At 36.9% G+C, this 26,657-nt stretch overlaps 1 protein-coding gene across 3 annotated transcripts in view; it reads right to left on the bottom strand.

Annotated features, from left to right (window-relative positions):
* Window positions 1–318: 318 nt before the first annotated feature.
* Window positions 319–26,657, bottom strand: part of LOC141491938 (uncharacterized) — a 94,905-nt gene continuing 68,566 nt past the window's right edge. For all 3 annotated transcript variants that reach the window (XM_074192654.1, XM_074192656.1, XM_074192655.1), the window contains 2 exons: window positions 3,570–3,717; window positions 319–1,414 (listed from right to left, as the gene is read on the bottom strand). In XM_074192654.1, coding sequence (XP_074048755.1) covers window positions 733–1,414; window positions 3,570–3,717 — 830 coding nt within the window. In that variant the 3' untranslated portion in view covers window positions 319–732. The remainder of the gene's footprint in view (window positions 1,415–3,569; window positions 3,718–26,657) is intronic.

Genomic DNA, 26,657 nt, shown 5'->3' with positions numbered 1-26,657 from the left:
CAGGAAACCAGTATTTATTCCTGTTCAACCATTAGAGAAGGCATTAGAGAAGGCCTTAGCAGCTGTGGGATGAAGTCAGATTGAATTGGCTTGGGAGACCCTATTGTTAAATGTTCAGAGTTAAGTACTTACACCTTGGAAATTGGTGAAGGCTATAAATCAGGGCTAGACTTACTGTTTTATTAACTAGACTTAAAGTAATGGAGAAAATGTTAATAATACAAATAAAACTTAAAAGCTTCTAATAAGCACTTCCCCCCAAGCATTAGTTATTAAATATATATATGAATTATTACAATATATTTTAATTCAGCTTCTGATTACATTAGCTTTTTAATTTTATTTAATTTTAATTTTTTTGAGCAGTCATCTCACACTATTGAGTTATCGTGAGCTTATAGTCAGCCAACACTCCCAGGCTTCTTATGTCATTTCTGTGACTCTGGCCTATGCTCCACACATACCTATGCCCAAGAATTTGGTTGGGAAGGAGGAAGAAAGGCAACACAGCTCTGTCCTTGCTCTTAGGCTTATAAAAACAATGTTGATTCACATGTTGGTCACTACCACATTAAAAGACAGCTTATGCATTTAAAAAAAGAGTGTGGGTGCCAATATAACAAAATATAACATCCAGGATTCTATGGGGGCTCTACCATGATTTCTGGTCATAAAAGGACTGGTTTAAAGTACATTGACAAATGAGAATTTGAACTCTTGCTTTGCTCTGTCTTATTCTGAGAGGGAAGACCTGCTAAGGGAGCTAGCACTCCTTAGTAATGGTGACCTACTTCTTTTGGGGCTATCTACAGAGTTCTCTGTAGTATGTGAAGATGGATATATATCAGACTGAGTCTCTTCAGCGTAATTCAATGAATCAGGGGAAGCGATATGCTGACATTTTCTGTCTGGATTATTTAGTTTATGTTGTGATTGACTCAAATTGTCTGGTTTTTGCTGAGACCCACAGACATTATTGGGATCCTTTTTTTCCATATATTCCTTATTCAAACCGAGACCTGAATTACCATGCAATGGCTTACTATTTGGTTTAGATAGGAATATGGTCTGCATATAGTCGGAGTCACTTAATTCTGAAGATGAAATGAAATCTTTGGATCTTCTTGATTGGTTTCTGTAACTTGGAACTATTAATCCATTCAAAGGTATTAGTTGTCCCTTTATGAAATCCCCAGAAAAAATAGTTCTATTATTGTAGTTAGAATTCTGAACCAGTAATCTTCCTTTGTTCTCAGGTTCTCTAATTCCATGTGATTGTATAGATTGGAGATTTGGGGACTCTGATCTGTCAGTGTCTTCTCTTCTTTCTGAGAGTATTTCCTTAATGGTGGCAGAATTTTTCTTCATTTCCTCAGTTATGTAAATGTTGTATGTGTTGTTTACTGGTGGCTCCCTATAATAAAATGCATAGAAACTGTAAAATAAGTATATTCATCTGTATATCACATCAACTGACTTTCAGAACAGAGACAGATTCTTGTGGAACTCAGGTAATAAGACTTTAGTCTTGGATAACTGGAAAAGTAACTGGAAAAGAAGATGTAAGATTCATCTTTCCCCAAAGTGATGTCAGGGAAATTATCTACGAACCCTCATCCCTATCCCCATTCCATCACACATCTGTAATAGATGGCACATGAGCTGCTCATGATTGTCATTCTCCCAAGGAATTAACTCTTAAGGAATAAATCTTTTCAGGGCAGAACAGAAACATGGCACAGTCATATTTGGGAAAAATGATAAAAGAGACGATGTCTTTTCACTGTGATTCCATCTTTCTTATTCCCTTTTTACTTTATGTCCTTGAGGTGACATAGATGTTAGAGTATAGGGCTGAAGTCAGGAAGACCTGAGTTCTAATCCTGTGTCACATTACTTACCAGCTCTGTGATCTTAGGTCATTCACTTGACATGTTTTTTTTTTTTGTTTCCTCATTTGCAAAATGGAACTAAGTGAGGTACAACTAATAATAGCACCTAATAGGAACTAATAAGCTTTAGTACATAATAGATGTTCTAAAATAATTTTTGTTATTATTTTTTATTTTTGCACTCATTTTTCTCAACCACTCAATATTTTTGTTTCCTGATCTGTCCTGTAATGAGCGTAAAAATAAAACTATTAAACTTGTTTGGAGGAGCATCATATATTAGAAAGACTACTGGACTAGGACTAAGGAGGACTGTGTTGGACATCAGCTCTGATACTTATTAGCTTTGTGACTATGGACAAGTCACTTGACCTTGTTTTTTTCTTGCAAGGCAATGGGGTTAAATGGCTTGGCCAAGGCCACACAGTTAGGTAATTATTAAGTGTCTGAGGCTGGATTTGAACTCAGGTACTCCTGACTCCAGGGCCAGTGCTCTATCCACTGTGCAACCTAGCTGCCTTGACCTTTCTAAGTCTCAGTTTCTTCTTCTGTAAAATGAGGAAATAATTTTTTTAGTACCTCCCTCATAGGGTATTTATAAGGAAAGTGTCTTGTAAACCTTGAAAGGTAGTATGTGATAGTAGGTAGGATGCTGAACTTGGTATCAAGAGGAATAGGTTCAAATTCTTCCTTAGAAACTTACTATACTGTTGGAAAGGTGATTAACCATTCTGTCTGTTATCTGCAAAATGAGGACTTGATCCTGATGGTTTCCAAAATCCCTTCTGGCTCTAAATCTATAATCCTATGAACTTTAAAGTGCTAGAGAAATGCTAATTATTAATCACACTATGGTGGTAGTGACAGAATAGTTTATTCTTCCCATTACTGGTGGGATTTGAAAAGAGGTAGAAAGTGGTAATTAAATTCTAATGATTTCAAGCATTAGAAATACTTTGGGGGCCCAGAAGTCTTTGTAACACTGTATCTTATTATTGTAGGTGACCACCTGCTCTTCCTGTCTACAAAGGCCATTATGTGTAGGTAGATAAAATCTGAGTAGAGACAAGGAAAAAAAAATTCCATCATCTTCCCAGATCTGTTCAGAGTTGGCTGTTTTGAAGCAGAGAAGGGAGAACAAGGTAAATACCTACCCAGGATAAAAAGCTGTATTGCTATTTAGTGGTTGCTATTTATCAGTATTCATGCTCTTCCTTCTTGTTCCTCCTTCCTTTCTCTGGTAAAACTTTGAACATCTTCTCTATTTGTTGGTTTCTTTTTCTAACCATACCTCAGAGGATATCACTTTGCTAATAATAATACTTTTTTAAAAGCTTTTTTGCAAGACAATGGGTTAAGTGACTTGCCCAAGGTCACACAGCTAGGTAATTATTAAGTGTCTGAGATTGAATTTGAACTCAGGTCCCCCTAACTCCAGGGCTAGTGCTTTATCTACTGCATCACCTGGCTACCCCAAGGATATCACTTTGGACACAATCTGATCTGGTTCTAGGAAGAGATAGGTTAGTCGAAAACTTTGGAGGTGTTCAGAATTAAAAAATAATGAGAAAATTCACATTAAGAACAAGATTTGGCAATGTCACATACTTGTCTAGTCATGGTATTTGGGATACAGAATGTGACCTATGCAAAGCTGAGAGCTAAAAGTTATCTCACCTTAGTCGGCTCTTCATACACAGTGAAGCAAATATATACATTAACAAAACTAAGGCAAACAGTAAGCCTGTCACTATGAGACAGGTTATGATGATGTTCCTTAGGACTGTCAGTAGAGAAGTTGATGGTGTTACATTCTGACGAACACCTAAAAAAGAAGACAAGAGACTATAAAGGAAAAGGAGAGGAACAATGGTGAGGGATTCCTGATTTGCTTCTTCCCTTACAAGAAATGCCTCAGTAAATGTTGTCATTTCTGGGGGGTCCTGATGAATCACGTATAAACAAAAAACACAACAAAAGTGAAAAATAAAAAAACCCAAAAAATTATGTCAAAAGAAAAGCCTAGTGGAAGATGGAAAATTCCACCCTAGTCTCTTTTTGTATTACTTTTTCCTATTGGAATAGAAACTCCTTGAAGAGATAGATTTTTTTTTTGTATTAATATCACTAGTGCTTAGTACAATTGTCTGATACATAGTAAATGATCAATATTGGAATGACTGACTGATTGAGAAAACTCAGATTGGGGGCAGCTAGGTAGTGTACTGGCGCTGGAGTCAGGAGAACCTGGGTTCAAATTCAGTTCCATACACTTACTGGTTGTGTGACCCTCGATAAATCACTTAGCCTGTTTGCCTCCAAACAAACAACAAAAAACTTCATATTACTTGGTATGAATTTCCAAATACTGCCATCTTTAATTCCTCAAGACTTGCAACATCATTGCAGTTAGCTACTCCTTTCCTTTGGTAACAGTAAGAATATATAGCATAATTCCCTCTCATTGATTCCTCTACCTGTTCCCTGGATCCCATTTCCTCTCACCTCCTCCAGGATCCTTTTTTTTCAGTAATCATCTCCCCTCCTCCCTCACAGTCTTCAATCTCTCCCTCTCCATTGACTTCCTTCAATCTACCTACAAATGGACACAGATCTCTCACTCTTATATATTACTTAATTCATATAACTTCTTTTACCTTTTCTGACCCTCTATTTCTTTACCTTTTGTTCCATTGAATTGTTGTCTTCTCTTTCACTGCTAAATTCTTGAAAAAGTTGCCAGTATTTTGGCTTCTACTTCATTATTTAAGAAGTATCTTCACCCCTTCTATTGCAACTATTCTTTTTTAAAAATTATATTTATTTTATTTTTGTACAAATTATATTTTTATACATTACCAAAATATTCTTGTTTAAGAGTAAACATAATACTCCCTCCCCCCAAATGTAGACCCTCATGAGCAATAAAGGAAAGAGGATAATAATAGTAGTAGTAGTAGTAATAATAATAATAATAATAATAATAATAATAATAATAATAATAGAAGCTAGGTGACACAGTGGACAGAGCACTGGCCCTGGAGTCAGGAGCACCTGGGTTCAAATCCAGCCTCAGACATCCAACAATCACCCAGCTGTGTGGCCCTGGGAGAGCCACCCCAACCTCATTGCCTTGCAAAAGCAAAAAGCAAAACAAAATAAAATAAAATGATAATTATGATAATAATACTAATAGGGGTGGCCAGGTGGTGCACTGGACAGAGCACCAGCCCTGGAGTTAGGAGCACCTGGGTTCAAATCCGGCCTCAGACACCCAATAATCACCCAGCTGTATGGCCCTGGGCAAGCCACCCAACCCCATCTGCCCTGCAACCCCCCCCCAAATAATAATGATGATAATGATGATAATAATAATAATAGTAATAATAATAATTGTGCTTCAGTTTGTGTTCTAACACCACCAGCTCTGTCATGGGTGGATCACATTCTTTCGGATAAGTCCATCACAAAAGTTACTTCCATATTTTTCCACTGTTGCCATTGCTGATCACAACTCCCTCCATTTGCATTTCCCCACTACCATACACTATATTTTCTCTCTCCTTTCACTTTGTCCCTCTTCTTTTTTTTTTTTGCAAGGCAAATGGGGTTAAGTGGCTTGCCCAAGGCTACACAGCTAGGTAATTATTAAATGTCTGAGACCAGATTTGAACCCAGGTACTCCTGGCTCCAGGGCCGGTGCTTTATCCACTGTGCCACCTAGCTGCCCTTTGTCCCTCTTCTTAAATATGCTGTAGAGTAGCTGAATGGTGCAGCAGACTGATCTAGCCCCGGGGCCAAGAGGCCCCATGCCCACATACCACCCCTAAGGCCTAGCAACAACCTGACCCTGTGGTCCCAGACAGGCCATTCAATCCCAGCCCCTTGCAAGAAGTAAAAAAGAAAATGTGTTATATATGACCACTCTCCCCCATGGTCCACCCAGTCCTCCATCACTCACATCCCCCCCTTCCCCATCCCCCTTCTCTCCTTCTTACTCTAGATGTCTATACCCCATTGATTATATATGCTGTTTCCTCTCTGAGCCACCTTTGATGAGAGTGAAACTTCCCTCATTTCCCCTTGCCTTCCCCCTTCCATATCATTGTAATAAAAAATCTTATTACATGAGATATCTTAACCTTATTCCACCTCTCCCTTCTCTTACTCCCATTACATTTCCCTTTTAGTCATTGACTCCATTTTTACAACATATTATATCTTCAACTTCAGCTCTCTTCTGTGCTTCATCTATAAAAACTCCTTCTACCTGCTCTATTAAATAAGAAATTTCTTATGAGTATTATTAGTATCATTTTTTCTATGCAGGAATACATGTAGTTCATCATCATTAAGTCCCTCATATTTTACCCTTTCTCCTCCACTCTCTATGCTTCACCTGAGTCCTGTATTTGAAGGTCAAACTTTCTGTTTAGCTCTGGCCATTTTAACAGGAGCATTTGAAATTCCCCTGGTTCATTGAAAGTCCATCTTTTTTCCCTGGAAGAGGACATTCAGTTTTGCTGGGTAGTTGATTCTTGGTTGCATTCCAAGCTCTTTTGTCTTCCAGAATATTATATTCCAAGCCCTATGGGCCTTTAATGTAGTTGCTGTTAAGTCCTATGTGATCCTGACTTCAGCTCCACAACATTTGAATTGTGTCTTTCTGGCTGCTTGTAATATTTTTCCTCTTTGACTTGGGAGTTCTGGAACTTGACTAGAATATTCCTGGGCATTGTATTTTTTTTGGATCTCTTTCTGGGAGATATTGGTGGATTCTCTCAATTTCTCTTTTGCCCTCTGCTTCTAGGATATTTGGGCAATTTTCCTGTAGAATTCTTTGAAAATGATGTCAAGGCTCTTTTCCTGATCATGATTTTCAGGTATCCCAATAATTTTTAAATTATCTTTCTTAAATCTGTTTTCCAGATCAGTTGTTTTTTCAATGAGATGTTTCACATTTTCTTCTAATTTTTCATTCTTTTGGTTTTGAGGTATTGTGTCTTGACTTCTCATAAAGTCAGCAGCTTCCTTCAGCTCCATTCTAGATCTGAAGGATTTGTTTTCTCCTCAGAGAGCTTTCCTATCTCTTTTTCCATCTGGCCAGTTCTGCTTTTTAAAGCATTCTTCTCCTCAATAACTTTTTGAACTGTTTTATCCATTTGACCTATGCTAGTTTTTAACATGTTATTTTCTTCAGCATTCATTTGGATCTCCTTGAATAAGCTGCTGACTTTTTCATGTTATTCCTGCATCTCTCTCATTTCTTTCCCCAATTTTTCTTCTATCTCCCTCACTTTATTTTCAAAATCTTTTTTGAGCTCTGTCATAGCCTGAACCCAATTTCTGGTTTTTTTGTTTTTTTTTTGTGGTCTTTAGATGCAGAAGCTTGTACTTCCTCATCTTTAGATTGAGTGTTTTGATCCTTCTTGGGATCATATACAATTTATTTCTCAATGGTGTTCCTCTTTTTTTCTTTGCTCATTTCCTCAGCCTGAGCCTGGTTTTAGGGTGATTCCTAAGCTCTTGAATATTATTGGGACACCCCCACCACAAAGGATTTCCCTGTGTGAAGCTCTGTCTTCCCTCCTGGTTTGTGAATGACCACAAGTGCACCCTTCTGCCACAGACCTGAGGTGGGAGGGACCCTGCTGTTCTAGGGGGGCCTAGACTGTGATCAGGATCTGAATGTGGTCAGAGCCACAGAGACCTTTTCCAGGTACAGAGGACAAATCTGGGAAGTCTCTCTCCACTCCCATGACTAGGTTGAGCACTCAAGGCTCAGTTGCCTGGGGGCTCTTACCTGCTCTGCCTGCTTCTGTTTCCTGGATCTGGGCTGCCATGGCCAGGCTGCTCTCTGAGCCCTGAAAGCTGGGCTTCACACACTCTCTCTGCCGAGTGCTCCCTGGGATGCAGGTCAGGAAACTGCCCCTGTTGTGGCTCCCAGGTGCCCTGGGGCTGCCTCCATGAGTCTGAAGTTCCTTCACTCTGGCAGGCTGCCCCTCTAACCCCATGAAGCGGAGCCTTTCCACTATTTTCTAGGTTACCTTGGGCTGGAGAATTGCCTCACTGGATTCCTCTAAGTGTTCTGTCTCTCAAAAATTTAGTTAGAGTCATTATTTTATAAGTTTTGAAATATTATAGCGAGAGAGCACCTAAGAAGCTCTTTTCCTGTCGCCATCTTGACTCTGCCCATTGCAACTATTCTTAAAGAACACTAAATAATCTTCTTATTCCCAAATTCAACCATTCTTGATTTTTTCTGATGCTTTTGGCTTCCTCATACTGGATTTTTTCTTTACACTTGTTTGCAGAGACCCTATTTTCTTAGTTTTCATCTTATCTTTCTAATGTGTCCTCCATTTCCTTCATTGGTTCTTCATTTCTTTTCTAACTTCTTAATATAAGTGCCCATCAAGAGTCTGTCCATGGCTCTCTTTCCTTTTCTCTTTACACCCCCTCCTTTGGCAACCTTCTTCAGGCCCATGGCTTTAACTTTATGCAGGTGACATCCAGATTTCTGGATACTTTTGCATATCCCCCTCTAAATTCTTTGCATTGAATATCATTCTCTGTATACAGTAGGTGTTTTTTTAGGTTTTTGCAAGGCAAATGGGGTTAAGTGGCTTGCCCAGGGCCACACAGCTAGGTAATTATTAATTGTCTGAGACCAGATTTGAACCCAGGTACTCCTGACTCCAAGTTCAGTGCTTTATCCACTATGCCACCTAGCTGCCCCTAGAGTAGGTGTTTAATGTATTTGTTACATCACTGAATAAATCTGAATACTTCTAGAGCAGAGATGATGAAAGGGAGACTTTCAAAAGGTAAAATTTATAAAGGCTTGGACCTTGGTTTTAGTTGTACATACATTATCTGTTTGCTTTGTGAATTTGTTGCCATATCTTCCCAGAGTCTTTCATATATCTCAGTACAGACAAACATTTCCTAGTCTCCATCATTTACCTATCCTACGCCATTAAGATGACTAAGCAATATTATATGCTTAGTTTTTTCCAGGAAAGGTTTCTTTATCAAAGACTAAACAGCCAGTAACCAATCTCTCCCACACCTTCCTTTCCTTTCCCTTTATACACGCCTTCTGCCTAAGCCCAGTCTTGAGTTGAACAGCGATTTAGAAATTATTTTCTTTGTCGATTCTTTGCCTAAATGATTCAGTGGAGTTACTAAATCAACTTCAGTAAATAAATAAACCATTTCTCATTATTATTGTCTTTAATTCTTATTGCTTATGTCTCACTTCATTAGAGCTTTTTATTGTAATCTTCAGAGTTCAACGAGGACAACAAAATCTGCCCTGTTAATTTTGTAATTGAGGTCTAGGCAAACAAATTGCTGGAACCATAGAAAATGTTTCCTCTCTTTCAGCTGAATACACACAATACATCTTAGCTGAATAAGACCCATCTGAAAGGCATAAATCAAGGGTTTAAAAATAGGGTGTACACAGCAATATCTCACTAAGTCAATGCACTAATCAAGGACTACAGGATAATGAGACAGTGAGATTTTATTTCCTAGGGCCACAGGTAAAACTCAAATGACCACCCTGAAGTTCCACTGTATTGACATTTTATTTCTTACTTTACACTAAGATGCTGCTGTGATGACTTTTTACTTTGGGTAAGAGGTGTGTGTGTGTGTGTGTGTGTGTGTGTGTGTGTGTGTGTGTGTGTGTGTGTGTATGTATGTGCAGTGGTTCAGAGTATATAGGACCAGGAATAGTGAGAGATTACTAATAACAATAATGTTTGACATATATAAAGCACTTTAAAGTTTAGCTGTTGCTAACCATGGCAATAACACAAATCCCAATTTTGCATATAAGAAATATGAGGTTCAGATAGATTAAGTAAAATAAGCCTCATGGTAGAGGCAAGAATCAAATTAATGTTTCTAGAGAAGAAAAAAGTAGCAAATGTAATTTTTTTGCTTACTTTAAACCTTTATTTCTCTACATTGATGGTTTCTATTGCTAAGAGAAGCAGACATAGCAAACTATGAGCTGAGCTCATGAAATTTTGAGAAATGGACAAATGTATTCTCTTAGTAAAGTTAATATAAATTTAATTGAACTGAGCTAAAGAGAGAAGAAAGAAATGTGACCCCTTAAAAAAAAAAACACCTTGAAAGCACAAGCCTCAGGTTTTATATACAATTCCAAATAAGGTTGGTATTAGGAAAAGAAAACATAGAAAGCTAGCATAAACAACTATAGATCTATCTATCTATGTGTGTAGAAATGTATGTATATATCTACACATATATGGATACAGATATACAGATATCTATGGATGTGTAGATACATATAGCTCTGTTGACATGTAAAAGTATATATGGATTACACACATTCACACACAGATACACAGATGCGCACATACACATATGATTATCCCTTCTACACTGCAATTTTTGCCATCAAAGTTTTGGCATTTTGCAGGTAAGCATAAGAAATTAAGTGGAAATTTTGGGAAAGATTTGTAGAAGCCATAGACAATACATGAAGATCATTAAGTGACACAGATGCGATAATCAAATACTTAACACAAATTTTACAGTAAGACACTGTAAACATCCCAGAAAAGAAAAACAAAAAATTCAAACTTTTTCTCTAATATGGAGGGGGGGGTCAATATAAATTACATGGATTTTCCAGATTGCAGGGATGCTGTGACCCTAGTTCCTGTGATGTATGCATGCATGCATGCATGCATGCATGTGTGTATGTGTGTGTGTGTGTGTGTGTGTGTGTGTGTGTGTGGCTAGTAGGTAACAGAACATGATTTGAATTCAAGTTTCTTGGTTTCTAATTCAGTGTTCTTTTTACTATGACATATAATGTCTTATTTAGTTTTGAATAAATAAATCAGAGACTCAGAATATTTACATTATATAGAGATTAATAAGAATTTGTTGAATGACTAAATAAATGTATGAATAAAATAGATTTGTTAGTTGAACTGCCTTTTATAAATTATTTAATCAGCAAACTCATTTTAAAAATAAATTTAATTGATATCTTTCAATTTTATATCATCTACACAACCCAAAGTATTCCGCTTTCATTTCTTCCCCCACCTAGAGAGCCATCCATTGTTACAAAGAATAAAAGGAAAAAAAAATAGTTCAGCAGAATTAAACATACAATGAGGAAGTAAGATGTTATTTCCACTATTTTATACCTATAATCCCTCACAACTCTGCAGAAAGGAGAGTGGTATAACTTCTTACATCTCTTCTCTGGTCCAAGCTTTTGTTGTTCTTTCAATTATTCAGTGTTTCTTATAGCATGATGATCTTTGATTACATTTGTGTTCCAACAACAACAACAACAAATGTTTCACAACTTATTTCACCATTCCCCAGTCAATGGGAATTGCTTTTGTTTCCAGTTCCTGGGAACAGCTATACATATCTTAGTTTGTAAAGTTTTTCTTTTTATCATCGACCTTTTGAAAATATAGAAAATGGAGATTTTAGTCAATTTCTTCACCAAATTTCAAAGTGCTTTCCAGGTTATCAGACAAATTAACAGTTTCATTAGTGCACTAGTGAGTTATCTTTCTACAACCCTTCCAACTTTGATGATCCATATATTTTATTATCTTTGCCAATTTGCTGGGAATGATGTAAAACTTAAGAGTTATATTGATTGATGTTTCTCATTTGCTATTAAAGACTTATCTCTCAATAAACACAGTTCTAGGTTCCAAACCAAGTTGAAGTCAAAAGAGAATAAGCATGGCAAAAATCCCAGACCAAGGGAGGGACTAAAGTTCTATTACTCAACTAGCAGAACTTTCCAGTTAGCTAATAATGACTGAGGTCAGCAATTATCTATTGAAACTCCAGACAGACAAGTCCAAACATCTATTGTTCAGGCTTGAATCTAAGTCAGGACCGTGTGCAATTCAGACCAAGAAGGGAATGATTAGACTATACCTTGATTCAGATGATTTTTGGGAAAATTGAAAACTTAAAAATGTTTTCCAAACCAAACTATTCCTGAGAATCTGGAATGACAGAATACTTAATACTCCCACCCCTTTCCCCCAAAGTAACAGCAATAACCCCCCTCCACACACACACAATTCCATTATAAATGCTTACTATGGTAGCAGGGCACAAACCCAAGGCACAAACCCAGAAGAAAAGAATGGTTACAAAAACATCTAACACTAAAATTTCAAAGGAAAATAGACATTGGACATAAATTGAATCAGAATTTATGAAAAAGTTAGGTAAGAGTACAAAAAAGTGTTTATAAATAAAGGGAGGACATTACCAGAAAAACTGGAAAAGAGCTATGGGGAGGAAAAAGAATTGGAAAGAATTAACTACTTGGGACAAGAAATACAAAACGTTGTCCAAGCAATGAACTCCCCCCCCAAATTAGAATGGACCAAGTAAAAGTCAAGGAACCTACTAGACAAAAAGAAATAGTAAAACAAAGTCAAATGACCAAAAAAAAAAATAGAAGGATATGTAAAGTATCTCATAGTATAAATAGTTGACCTGGAAAGCAGATCAAGAAGAAAGAAGATTCATTGGTATATTTGAAGTCATGGCCAAAAAAACAGCCTAGACATTCAAGAAATCTTAAAACTGACCAGATTACTTTGAACCAGATACAAAGCAGAAATAGAAAGAATTCGCTGGTCACCATCTGAAAGAAACCCTCAAAAGAAAACTTCCAGGAACATTATAGTCAAAATTCTTGGCTAAAGAAAAAAGTTGAACAGGTCAAATAAGGAAGAACACACATATACAGAGAGTAAGTCACAGAAATACATTTTGTTCAATAAGAAATCAGGAAGGAAAGGAAGAAAGGAGAGGAGGGAATTAGGAAGGTAAGTTAAGGAAGGGAGTAGTCTTAAGGAAAATAAATTCAAAGGATATATAAAAATATTTTCAGCTCTTTTTGTAATAGCAAAGAATTATCAATTGAAGGGATATTCATCAGTTAGGGAATGACTAAACTAGGTACAGTATATAAATGCTCTAGAGTTCTATTGTACTGTAAGAAATGATGAAAAGAATGATTTTAAGAGAAACCTGAGAAGACATGTATGAACTGATAGAAAGTAAAGTGAATAGAACTAGCAAACAACAACAGAATTGTAAAACTAATTAACTTTGAAAGAATTAAAATCTCTGATCAGTTTATGACCAATCATGATTCCAGAGGACCAATGATGAAACATGCTATCCATCTCATTAGAGGATTGAAGGACTCAAGAATACAAAATAAGATAATTTATTTTTGGATAGGGCAAATGCAGAAATTTATATTGCTTGACTACATATATTTGTAACAGAAATTTTTCTTTTCTTTCATTTTCATTTGTGGGGGATGGAGGAAGAAAAAAGATAATGACTTTTTGTTCATTAAAAAATAATTAAGATGATATTTTATTATTTTAAATTGCTCATTCCACAGGATCTTCACCCCATTTAGCAGCTTCAGTAGGCCTGTGCGAGCTCTTGGCCTACTTTTCTTCTCCCTACACTTCTATAGATAATATAATAACGTATTTCTGTAAATTATACATTTTTCAGTCTTGGTTCTCCTATTAGATTTTAAGCTTCTTGAGAGAAGAGAGATTCCTGACCTTCCTTAATATTGACCCCAGGGTACTTAATCACCATGGACCCTGTGGATATTCAATAAATATTTGAGTGAATGATTCACTGATGGATGTGAGCAGGCTATTTGGGAAAAGCTTTATTGAGGTGAGGCAGAGTCATTCTGATTTGCTAAGCCCTAGTCTGATTTTCCAAGAAGACCCTGGCTCTGTGGGTATGTGCTAATTTGCATGGCTAGATTATAGGAACAAAATTAAGCTGGCCTAGAATCATGGTTCTGAGCATCGGGACTCCTAAAACCCTTGGCACAGCTGACATAGCAATTAACTTTCCTGGAGTTCTAATACTATCTGCTTAGTGTCTTGGTTTCTTAAAGGGTTGTCAGAATTGCCTTTTATAAAGTCCTATTATCAGTGATTTAGAATTGAGCTGTGAAAGTGCACTCTGGTTTGAAATACATCATGTAGGATCTTAGCCTGGGAACACATTTTTTTCCCCACAAATATTTTTAAGCCTATTTGACCATTTTAAAAGTCGAATCTTTTTTGAAAAAAATGTTTTCTGGAGCTTGTCACATTTTTTTTTGCCCTCTCATAAACTCAAAATCAATTTTTCTCTTTTAAATAAAATGATGCAGCCATTTAGTCTGTCATGTGGAACAAACCTTCTTTGGGGCTTACAGAAAATATTAAGGATAGAGGAGTTAATGTTTGAAAATTGGCCACTGTGCACGCACAGAAACTGTTTTTCTAACCTTTTTAATGCCTACATTAGTGTTAGAATAGAGGCTGATTTTGTTCAATCCATTTCAAAAGAGAGGTATCTCAAAGCACAGAACAAAGTACTTCAGGATAGCTTGTACACTTATTGCAGAGGCAAATGGAACCACCATTATAAGCTGACAGATCACACAGACAGACCTTCCTAGTACTCTTCAACCAAGCCACTGATGAGAGTGGCCATTGATCCCTTTGGTCTGGATCAATTCATCTGAGCAGAAGCTAAATGGTTATGTTTGGTCAATAGTCCACTGGTGGACCCTCAGCTCTAAGAATCCTATAGCAAAATCAGGAACGGGGAGATAGAATTTCTATACACATACCCTTCAATCATCATCAATACAGAAAGATCAATGGGTGTAAAGTCAGAAGACCAGATTCCTAACTTTTCCTACCTGTTGGGCAAATAACTTCTCCTCTAGGTCACGGTTACCTCATTTATTAAATGAGTGAGTTGGATTAGAACTCTAAAAGCTTTTCTAGATTTAAAAGGCTATACTTTTAAGACCCCATGACTTCACAGGTCAAACAATATTGGGAATTATCACCTGAGAATCCCACATGCACATTCTTTTCTTCTGAAAGCTGCTGAATTGAACTAAATGGATGTCCAGAGAGACATTTTCTTATATTATGTCATCATGAAGTTGTTACATAAAACAATAGAGGTGTCTCTATTGGTACCTTTCCTAAAGAAAATGATGGCCAAACCTTTCCCAAAGAATCAAGAAGATATGTGTTTCACTTTAACTCACCTACTTACCAGGCTTCTTCCATAAAATGAAGAGAATAAAATCTTAGCACTAGATCACTGTGGTAAGGATATCAAATGAGATAATATATGTTAAGTGTCAATCTGTATTTATGAAGAACCTATCACTGGGGATATAAAGAGAAATGGAAAAACCCCACTAAAAAACAAAAACAGCCCTTACTCTCAAATAGGTGACAATCAAATGGGGCAGGCAACATGCAAATAACTTAAAGATACAATATATAATGAATAAATTGGGAGTAGTCTCAAAGGAAATCTCACTGAGATTGAGGAAGGATGGGTAACACTTATTGTAGAAAGTGGCCTTTATTTGGGTTTTAAAGGAATCCTGGTAAGTTAGGAAGTAGAGATGAGAAAGGAAAGCATTCTGGAAACCATTCCCAGACAGAGAAAAAGCTTGGCATCAGGGATGGAGCAATGAGTGAAAGCAAAACGACTGGTGTTCCTAATTATCAGAGGTATAGAAGGGAACAAGGAATAAGAAAACTGGAAAGGTAGGAAAGAGTCATTTCATGAAGATTTTAAAATGTCAAATAGAAGGTTTTATATTTTCTCTCAGAAGTAAAAGGGAACTACCAGAATTTATCAAGAAGGGAATGCTATTGTCAAAGCTGAGCTTTAGGAAGATAAATTTGGCACCTCAGTGGAAGATGGATTGCAGTGGGGAGAAACTTGAGGCCAAATTGTAGGTTACTGCTATAGTCCGTGAGCGAGTTGCTGGGGACTGCACCAGTGTAGTTGCAAGACCACAAGTAAGAAGGAAAATGAAAACAAAAGGCAAAAAAACAAAAAACCCAGTATGCTTTGTTCAGAATTCAGACACCATTAGTTCTCTGTTTGGAGGCAGATAATATTTTCATTCCAGGTTCTTCAGAATTGTCATAAATCCTTGTTTTGCTGAGAATAGCTGTCATTCACCATTGATCACTGTACAATGTTGTTATTTCTGTGTACAATATTGTCCTGGTACTCACATCCTTCTGCATCAGTTCATGTAAGTCTTCCCAGTTTTTTAAAAGCATCCTGCTTATCATTTTCTCATAGTACAATAGTATCCCTTCATGGTCATTTACCACAACTTATTCATTCATTCCTCAATTGAATCTACTTACATCATTTTGCATCAGTACATATATCTTCCCATAGTTTTCTGAAAGTATGCCTTTCATCATTTTTTCTACCACAATAGTATCATCACATTCATATACAACCATAACTTACTCAGCTATTCCCCAAATGATGGATATCCCCTCAATTTCCAGTTATAATTCTTTGGGATACAGACCTAGTAGAGGAATTCTGAGCTTTCTAAAATAGTTGGATCAGTTGGATAAATTGGATCAGTTTACAGCCCTACAATATCAATAGTGGATTTAGTGTTACAATTTTCCCACAATCCCTTCAACATTTGACATTTTCCTTTTCTATAATTTTAGTCAATCTGATAGGTGTGAGGTGGTTCATCAAAGTTGTACTAAGAATCGTTTTATAAGAAAAGATGAATTCAAATTTACTTTGCATCTTCTAGACACATTTATATCTCCATAGGTTGTTCCTGGAAATAGAGCTCACTTACTGGGACTATGATAATTCCAATAAGAAAGCAAACAATCAGAGAGATCATAATACTTCTTAAAATATATGAATAATAAATATACACAGTTTGATAATAAAGTCTTTCTGAACCAGATTTTCTTGATCATATTCACAGAGTATCCTGATTCCTTAGAGTTTGACTCCAGAAGCTCCTTGCTACTATCTGATTAGCTGTCCTAGGCGGGATAATCTGAAGTTAGCAGACTAGATAGGGTAGTTAAACTAGAATATTGGAGTCATCCTATAACTTGAGAGATCATGTAGTGAGGACCATAGTTCATTCTTGGCTACAAAGAATACCAAAGATTTATGAGAAGCTATAAGTAAGTGGGGAATTTCTAGCATTAGCTCAAGGTTAACCACTTGCCTTTATGTAAGTTAGTCCAGGGCTGCTCATAATTATTTTGCTAAAAATTCCATGAAAGAAAGCTAAAATACTAATTTCTTTAGTCATCTCTGTTTGATATGAAGACTGTTCTTCAACTCTCAAAAAACACATCACAGGCATATAGTCCATTTCCTAATTCAAATGAAGCCTGAAAAGTCTGACTAAGACCACTGAGGTGGTATGTATGTCATTGTTACTCTCTTCCTCATTTAACTCTTTTATTCCCTCTATGTAAGGAAGTTTGGAAAATTACCATTTTCTGATTTCTTAGTTCTTTTCCCTAAAGGAAATAGCTTCCTCTAGAATACAAATGAGAAGTCATTCAGATTTCTTAAAAAAAAAAAAAAGGAAAAAGTTCATATGTATTGCTGTAATTGGTCCTCCCTCCCACTCCCAATTCTTATTCAATTCAACATTAATTAAGTATCACTGGGGATACAAAGACAGAAATTCACACGTAGAAAAAAAGGACTTTTTGGAGTAAAATTTCCTACCTGTCTATCTATCAACTCCATGTCTCATATCCGGTAGAAGAAATTTAATGAATAAAAATGTCCCTGCTTCTCAACAGCTTAGAAGTCAACATTCTGTTTCCTTTATTTCCCCCCTTTTCTCCTTTTCTCAGTCCAAGATGCAAGAGAATTCATGTACCAGGTAATCTGTACATGAAAACAAGACATACTGCACCATTTTCTTCTCTAGCTGTTCTTTGGGCAAAATAATGCAGTTTTGTAATACAATTATTAACAATAAAGCTGACCCAATGGCATTGGCTTTTTCAATTTTAAGACCACTGGGCATTGGTTTCCAAGTGAATTTGTGGAATAATCCCATATCAATGCTCAACTGCATGAATGTGAATAGCTCAGAGAATAAGGTTTGTCATCTAATCTCACTACAGAGAAAACAATGTAATAAAAATCCTAGGGATAATGAACCTGTTACATTATATTTGTTGTTTGTCCTTTATTCTCAAAGAGGACCAGTGACATCATGAAAGTGATTTTTTTTGACTTGAAAGTGAATTCAGTGAGTCATCAGCCTGTACAATCATTGGCCTCACTCTCTCTCTCCTCCAGAGTCGCTGGAGTTCAGTGATAAAACACAAGTCAAGATGATTAGTGATGGCCCACAACATTATATTTATACATGTATGGAAGCAAGTTCTAGGCATGTAAAATTAATCAACAGTGTTTTTTTTAATTGTGAAATTTTTATGATGAATGACATGTAAAGAGTTTCTTTCTCTTCTCCAGGTATTTTCTATATTCTCAATAGCTATGTTTCTGCTTTGACCAGAAACCCTGAAGGTATTCCACTTTCAGATTGAATTTTTTGACTGTGCAAAAGAGGCCATTTTTTGCTTTATTTTTTTCTTTCAATCTAGTTTTTTTTGGACCGAGTGAAAGAGGTCACCTCTTTATTCCATCTCTCTCATCTAGCCTTAAACTGAATGGGCATTGCCTGAGTCAAAGTATGTCCAAGGTCTCTTATCTCCACTTGTCCTAGTCCATAACTGATTCCTGGACTCAAATGACTCCAGAAGAGAAAGTGAGGCTGGTGACCTTGGACAATTCCCCCAACACCCTTAAATTCAATTCACTTGTATGTCATGGCATTATCTCCCTGGTGTCATGGTCTTCTTTGAGAACAAAGGATAAGCAACAATAGCTTCTTTCCTCATACTCAAAACACTCCAGTGGAATCTCATTGATTTGAGAGGTCCCTGCATTGAGGCAGATTACAACCCACCCATGCCTGTTTATCCTGTGAAACCCATAAAATAAACAAATTCATTTCCTCATGATAGATTTAAAAAAAATAAATACTGTAAATATTCAACATAGAATTTCAAGGTTATAGAACCCTTTTGAGGGGTTATCCAATTCCTCTTTCTGTTTTCTGACAGAGTCACATCAAATCAACCTGGAAGATGAGAACTTACTATGTATCAGAATATATCCAGGGGAAAAATCCATTGTCACCTTTAGCAGTGTATTCCAGGATCTAAGGATTCTCACCGAGAGGAAATTCAGTTCAGTTCAACAACCAAGTCTTTATTAAGTGCCTATTAAAATCATAGAAGTGTGGCAGGTTAAGTGGTGTGGCTATAAAATGAAAAATGACATTGGTCCCTGCCTTCAAAGGAGCTTAGCAAACACATATACAAATAAATTGAATGGTTCCCCTCACTAAATGAGATAGAGGACTCGTGTCTAGAAGTTTGATCTTGAATTCAGGAAGATTAGTGTTCAAGTCTCACTTCTGTAAGGGCTTTTTGAATTATTCTGGAAAATCACTTAACCCCTCAGGGCTCTGGGCGAGTTTCTAATTCAATAAGTTATATAACAGTTGCAGCTACATATTATTAAAGGGCATTTTTCCACTCAGAGATCTCTATACCAAAGAAATCACATATCTAGTTCTCTATCTTCTTCTCTCCCAATTCACAGACACAGGCAAAGATACACATACATATGTATTTATTATATATTCATGCATGCATGTACATGTGTTCAAGTATTATTTATGAATAATGCCTCTTCTCAATTCAATTCTCCAACTTGCACTGGCCCCAGCAAGTTGGGTCCCAAGAGCAGCCATTACTACTCCTGGTTCTAGGGATAACCTTGTGTAGTAACATTAAATGATTTTCTCACTAGTGTGCTTCTAGTAATATCAGCTAGTAGATTCAGTCCTCTCCCAGATCCCTGCCTTATCAGGGCAAAGTGGCTTATGTAGTTTAACAAAATTTTAGTGATACTGTTCAGGACTACTCAATATAAACTGGTTAAGGGGTGGCTCAGTGGCACAGTGGCTAGAGAACTGGCCCTGGAATCAGGAATATTTGAGTTCAAATCCGGCCTCAGACACTTAATAATTACCTAGCTGTGTGGCCTTGGGCAAGCCACTTAACCCTATATTGCCTTGCAAAAACCAAAAACAAAAAGATAGGTTATGATGTTGACCCATTGGAGAAGTAAATGGCAAACCACACTAGTATCTTCACCAGGAAAACCTCATGGACAGTATTAAAATGATAAAAGATATGACAGTGGAATATGAGCCCCTCAGGACAGAAGGAATCCAACATAGTACTGGGGAAGAGTAGAGGTCAGCTACAAATATTCCAGAAAGAATGAAATGGCTGGGCCAAATCTGAAAGGAAGCTCAGTTGTAGATGTGTCTGGTTACAAAAGAAAATTCTGATGCTATAAAGATCAATATTGCATAGGAACCTGGAATGTAAGATCTATAAACAAAGGTAAAATGGATGTGGTCAAAGAGGAGATGGAAAGATTAAAACATCAATGGCATAGATATCAGTGAACTGAAGTGAATGGGAATGGATGAATTTAATTCAGGTGATCATTACATTTATTGATGATATTTGTCCTTCATTCTTTTATTTTTTGCAAGGCAAATGTGGTTAAGTGGCTTGCCCAAGGCCACACAGCTAGTTAATTATTAAGTGCTTGAGGTCAGATTTGAACCCAGGTACTCCTGACTCTAAGACTGGTGCTCTATTCACTGTGCCACCTAGCTGCCCCTATCTTTCATTCTTGAAGAGGACTATGACATCACGAAGGTGACACCATGACAAACAAGTGATTTGGATTTAAGTGAGGTGCATGCTGTACTAAGTCACCAGCCTCATTTTCTTCTCTGGAGTCATCTGAGTTCAAATAGTCAGATATGAATCAGGATGACTGGAGGTAACCTTAGATGTTAGGCAATCAGGGTTAAATGATTTGCTCTATCCACTACACCACCTAGCTACCACAATTACATATCTTACTACAGGCAGAAATCCCTTAGAAGGAATGGAGTAACCCTCATAGTCAATGAAAGATTGAGAAAAGCAGTACTGGGGTATAATCTCAAAAGGACAAAATGATATTTGTTTAAATCCAAGGCAACTCATTCAACATCACAGTGATACAAGTCTATCATTGATGCCAAAGAGGTCAAAGTTGATCAGTTCAATGAAGACCTACGACATATTTTAGAAATGACACTCCCAAAAGATGTCACATTCATCAAAGGGTTTTGGAATACTAAAGGTAGGAACTCAAAACATAATTATAATAATACACAAATTTGACCTTGGAATACAAAATGAAGCAAAGCAGATATTAATAGTTTTGTCAAGTTTTCTCCAATGGGTCACCATTTGTCATAGTAAATACACTTTTTCAACAATAATCCCCCACCCCCACTCCTTGGTGACTCTACATATGGACATCACCAGTTGGTCCATGTCAAAATCAGATTGATTGCATGCTTTGCAACCAAAGGTGGAGAAGCTCTATACAGTCAGTTAAAACAAGACCTGGAGCTGACTATGGCTCAGATCATATGCTTGTTATTGTAAAATTCAGACTTTAATTGAAGTAGGGAAAACCATCAGACCATATCTTTATGAATATGAAATAGAGGTAATGAATAGATTTAAAGGATTAGATCTGGTAGATAGAGTATCTAAAGAATTGAAGTCAGAGGTTTGCAATATTGTATAGGTGGCAGTCACTAAAATATTCCTAAGAAAAAAGAAGAGCAAGAAAGCAAAATAGCCTCTGAGGAGACTTTACAAATAGTTGAAGAAAGAAGGAAAACGAAATGGAAAGAAGAAAGGGAAAGATATACTCAACTGAATGCAGAATTCCAGAGTCTAGCAAGGAAAGATAAGAAGGTTCTCAAATAAGCAATGCAAAGAAAGAGAAGAAAACACTAGGATGTAAAAGACAAGGGATCTCTTCAAGAAAATGAGAAACATCAAGGAAATCTTTCATGCAAAAATGGACATGTTAAAAGACAAAAATAGTAGGGATTTAACAGAAGCATAAGAGATTAAGAAGAGCTGGCAAGAATATATAGAACTATACAGGAAAGGTTTTAACAGCATTGATACCCATGTTGGTCTGGTTACTGATCTAGTCATACATTCTATAAAATGAAGTCAAATGGACCTTAGGAAGCACTGCTAACAATAAGGCCAGGGGAGGTGAAGGAATTCCAGTTGAATTATTTAAAATCCTAAATGATGATGCTTTAAAGTGCTGCATTTAATATACAGCAAATTTGGAAAACTCCACAGTGGACACTGATTTGGAAAAGAACAGTTCACATTCCAATCCTAAAGAAGGGCAATTCTGAGGAATATTTAAATTACTGAACAACTGTGCTTACTTCACACACCAGCAAGGTTATGCTTAAAATTCTGCAAGGTAGATTTTAGAAATATGTGAACTGAAAATTACCAGAGGAACAGGCTAGTTTTTGAAGACTCAGAGGAAGTAGAGGCCAAATTACCATCTTTCACTGGATTATGGAGAAAGTAAGGAAGTTCCAGAAAAAAAACTTTTGACTCATTGCTTCATACACTTAAAGCCTTTGCCTGGCAAGTTCTCAAAGAGATGGGATTATTTTATCATTTTACTTTTCTCCTGAGAAACCTGTATACAAGTCAAAAAAACATAGAACCCAACATAGAACAATTGATTAGTTTAAGATTGGGAAAGGAGTGCCACAAGGCTGTATATCGTCACCTTATTTAACTTATTTGCAGACTATATCATGCAAAATACCAAAGTGGATGAATCAAAACCCTGTATTGAAGTTGTCTGGAGAAATATCACTAATATCATTTGTAAATGATACCACTCTGAGGGCAGAAAGTGAAGAATTAAGAAGACTCTTGATGAGGGCAAAAGAGGAGAGTGTAAAAGCTGTCTTGAAGTTTAAAATTCACAAAACAAAACTTGAGATGATGGCAAGTTGTTTTATCAGTTCCTGACAGAGAAGAGATGGATGCAAGTTAGATTTTATATTCTTGTACTCAGAGATCATTGACAGTCATAAAATTAAAAGATGCTTGCTCCTTGGAAGGAAAACTATACCAAACTGGGATAGCATCATTGTGTCATCACTTTGCTGACAAAGATTTGTATATAGTCCAAGCTATTTTCTTTTCAGTAGCAATGTATGACAGTGAGAAGAAAGTGAAGCCAGAAGAATCAGTGCTTTTGAATTGTGGCACTGGAGATTTTTGAGAGTGCCTCTGGACAGTAAGGAGATCAAATCAGTTTATACTTAAGGAAATTAATTCAGACTATTCATTGGAAGATCAAATACTGAAGCTGAAGCTTAAATACTTTGACCATATAATAAGAAGGCAGGATTAATTGGAAAAGACCCTGATAGGGCACCCAGGTGGCACAGTGGATTGAGCACTGGCCCTGGAGTCAGGAATACCTGAATTAAAATGTGACCTTAGACATTTAATAATTACCTAGCTGTGTGACCTTGGGCATGTCACTTAACCCCATTGCCTTAAATTAAAAAAAAAGAAAAAGGAAAAAAGACCCTAATGTTTGGAAAGATTGAAGGTAAAAGAGAAAGGAACAATAAAGGATGAGATAGATAATATCATAGAAGGATTAAACATGAGCTCGAACAGTTTAGAACAGCTTGAAGTGCTATGGTCCATGGGGTTATGAAGAGTCAAACATGAATGAACAACTGACCAAAAAAAAAACCCAACAACCACCAAGCAGATTCAATTTACTCCTTAAAAAAGATGCTCAAATGGGATGATAAGAAAAGGAATTACCAAGCATTGTCTCCTCATAACTGGGGCACATTCTCCCATAAATACACAAGTCCCAAGGAAATAGGTAGAGTAGGCAAAAGTATAAAGTACAATGTAGTGAGACCTATGTACAGGGAATCATGTGGTCCAAGCAATGCACAACATTAAGGTCTAGATATTTTTTTTCTCTCTCTCTCTCTCTATGTAGAGCCCTCACATATGTCACTTCAGATTGGGGCATTAGTTTTGATGTTAGATGAATTATTCTACTGCTCAGCTAAACTTGCTTTATTTGACCCCTAGACTTGGTTGTAAAGGTGTGGCATCCATATTGAACAAATAGATCCAATGAACTTACTGGGTATAATCTTCAATGGGCAGCTGCAGTCTCCACCACCTCCTTCTTCAGGTTCCAGTGGTTGTGACCAGCCTCTTTCAGGTGGAATGCTGCTATTTCATTTGTTCATTAAGTTTCAGGGCAATAAAGGTTAATGACTTGTTCAGGGTTACACAGCTAATAAATGTCAAGTGTCTTGAGGTCAGGTTTGAACTCAGGTTCTCCTGACTCCAGGGCTGGTACTCTTATCTACTGTGCCATGTAGCAGCCCTGCAATGTTCTTTTCACCTGGAATGCTACTGTACTCTATCAGAAAAGAGCCCCCTAATCCAAGCTTGGCAACACCCCCTCCCCACCAAGAAACTTCCTCTGAGTGTCGGCTTTGAAGTTTGTGATGTTCAAGGAGGTAGGAAAGATAGATCCTCTCCTATTCAGCAATTTTTTTCTTGGTTCAAATCAGATTCTCTCAACGAGATGAATTTCTCCAATTTAGGTTGACTGCTCCAGTAAATATCACAGTTCTTGTGTCTTTTAATAAGTATTTGGGCAGCTTATGTTCTGGGGGCAAGTTCATTGCCACTATTGGCCTTTTCATATGCAATTGCATTACTCAAGGTCTTTAGAATCCCTTCAGATGTGTTCATTTATACCTGAAAGGACTTCACCTTTGTATTTCTTTCTTTGCACCTTAGGATTTTCAACTTTACTGGTCTCAATGGGACAATTTTTATTTATGAAGTGTGTAACTATGCATGCATGCATGTATGCTTGTGCATGTTCATGTATGAATATATGTTGTTTATATGTATATACATATATATGTTTATATGTATATTGATTCTACACAGTAGTAGTTTTTAAAGTATAGTTGAGAGATTCCTAGGTGTACCTAAGACATTTTCAAACTTTTTATAATAATGCTAAGAACAGTGTAATTTTTAATACAATAAACATCAGTGGATATATTTGGGGTCTTCAATAAATAAAAGCATAAATGTTTCCTGATACCCCAAAATTTGAGAATAGCTGCTTACAATCTCCGTTTAACTCTCCTGAATAAATTTGAGATATGGGTTGTACTACTTGACCTCTACAGCCTCTTCTAAGTGTGGTATTCTTTGATTGGTAATGAAGAGCCCATATAAATATGCATTTCTCCTCTAAATATCACATGAGTTTTGCGATTTAAAAAGCATCTGATAATGCTTTTTAAAGGTAAAGTACTACATTTAATGTTTATCTTTTGGTGTAGTAGGAGTTGTGGTTGGAAGAAGGCTTGTTAGCACTCTCCTACATTCTACCATGGTCTCTGGTCCCAAGATCTTTGCAGGTCACAAACCCAGTTGCAAATTGAGCTGCAACCCACATTATTTTCATAATATTTATGTATCTCTTAATCATTTAACATGTTTAGAACTATGTTACTATTTTAAAATTTGGCTATCTCCATATGAAAGCACCTGACACATGAAGGGCATGAAGGTGATCCACTCAAAATTTCTGACTACATTTTGAGACCTCTATCCTTGCTCTGCCCTTCTGATCATAGGGAATGATAGTAGTTGCAACAGCCCCTCCCCACCAAGGCATCAATGCCTCCTATAATACAGAAACAAAAAAGCCACCTGAGTCAGGGAAATATCAAAAATATTCCTTGCATTCAGAGCAACTTGCCTTCTCTGAGGCTAACACCCCCCCCCCAAAGGTCAGAGTCCAACAGTCACAATGGAACAATCTAAGAACCATTAGCGCCACAGCATGAGATGTTCTCTAAATGCAAAATTATAGGGTAAGAAATGTTCAGTCAGTCCAGTAATCTGACTGGTGATCAGCTCTGAGTGCTTTATAATGACTACGCTAAAGAGTCAAAAAGTGAGGTTGTTTATCTGTAAATGGAGGTCTCTCATCTTCTCCACTCTCAGAGCATTTTTCTATTGCTACACATAGATGAGGAACAGTTACTGAAAAGTTCAGATTTTAAGTTGGGCAGAGGCTTCTATATTACAGGGATCAGTATGACTAGTGTGGGTGGTGGGTCTGCTAATATGAAGACTGTCTGCTAGAAGGATCCAGGGGTGCATCTATCATTTCTCAGAAATCGCTTCTTTCAGTCACAAAGAAAGAGTGCTTCCAAGTAAAGAGAAGAGAGAGATAGGAAGAATTCAATTCAATTCAGTTCAATTCAATTATTTGTTAGTTGTTTGGAGATGATACCTATGAATAATGGGATCACAGGATCCTGGAGCTGGAAGGGATCCCTTGATGGCTTAGTTAAAGCTAGAGCTAACTAACTCTGAGACCAATGTTCTTTATATTTTCCTATTCTGGATGTCTACAAATGAAAACCAAGATTTCTTCCTGCTCATTGACCCATTAGGAGTGTCATTAGTTCTGCTATGATGCTTATTTTGAAAATGGACTTTGTTTCAAGGCTAAATGTATATTTGGGACCTATTTGGGAACAATTTGAGAATAACCCTGGTTTTGAGTTTGCTGAATTAGGGAGAATAGAAAGAGGCATCACTTCATACTTACAAGATGATGATGTTTGCCCTTCTTTCTCAAAGAAGATCATGACATCAGGGAGGTGATGCCATGACAAACAAGTGAGTTGAATATGAGTAAGGAGATGTTGTGCTAATGTGCCAGTCTCATTTTCTCCTCTGGAACCATCTGGGTCCAGTGATGAGA

Source organism: Macrotis lagotis, chromosome 6 (assembly GCF_037893015.1).
Source record: "Macrotis lagotis isolate mMagLag1 chromosome 6, bilby.v1.9.chrom.fasta, whole genome shotgun sequence".
Classification (NCBI taxonomy): Eukaryota; Metazoa; Chordata; class Mammalia; order Peramelemorphia; family Peramelidae; genus Macrotis; species Macrotis lagotis.
Note: the sequence above shows the minus strand (reverse complement) of the source record. Positions and strands in the feature narration are given on the sequence as shown.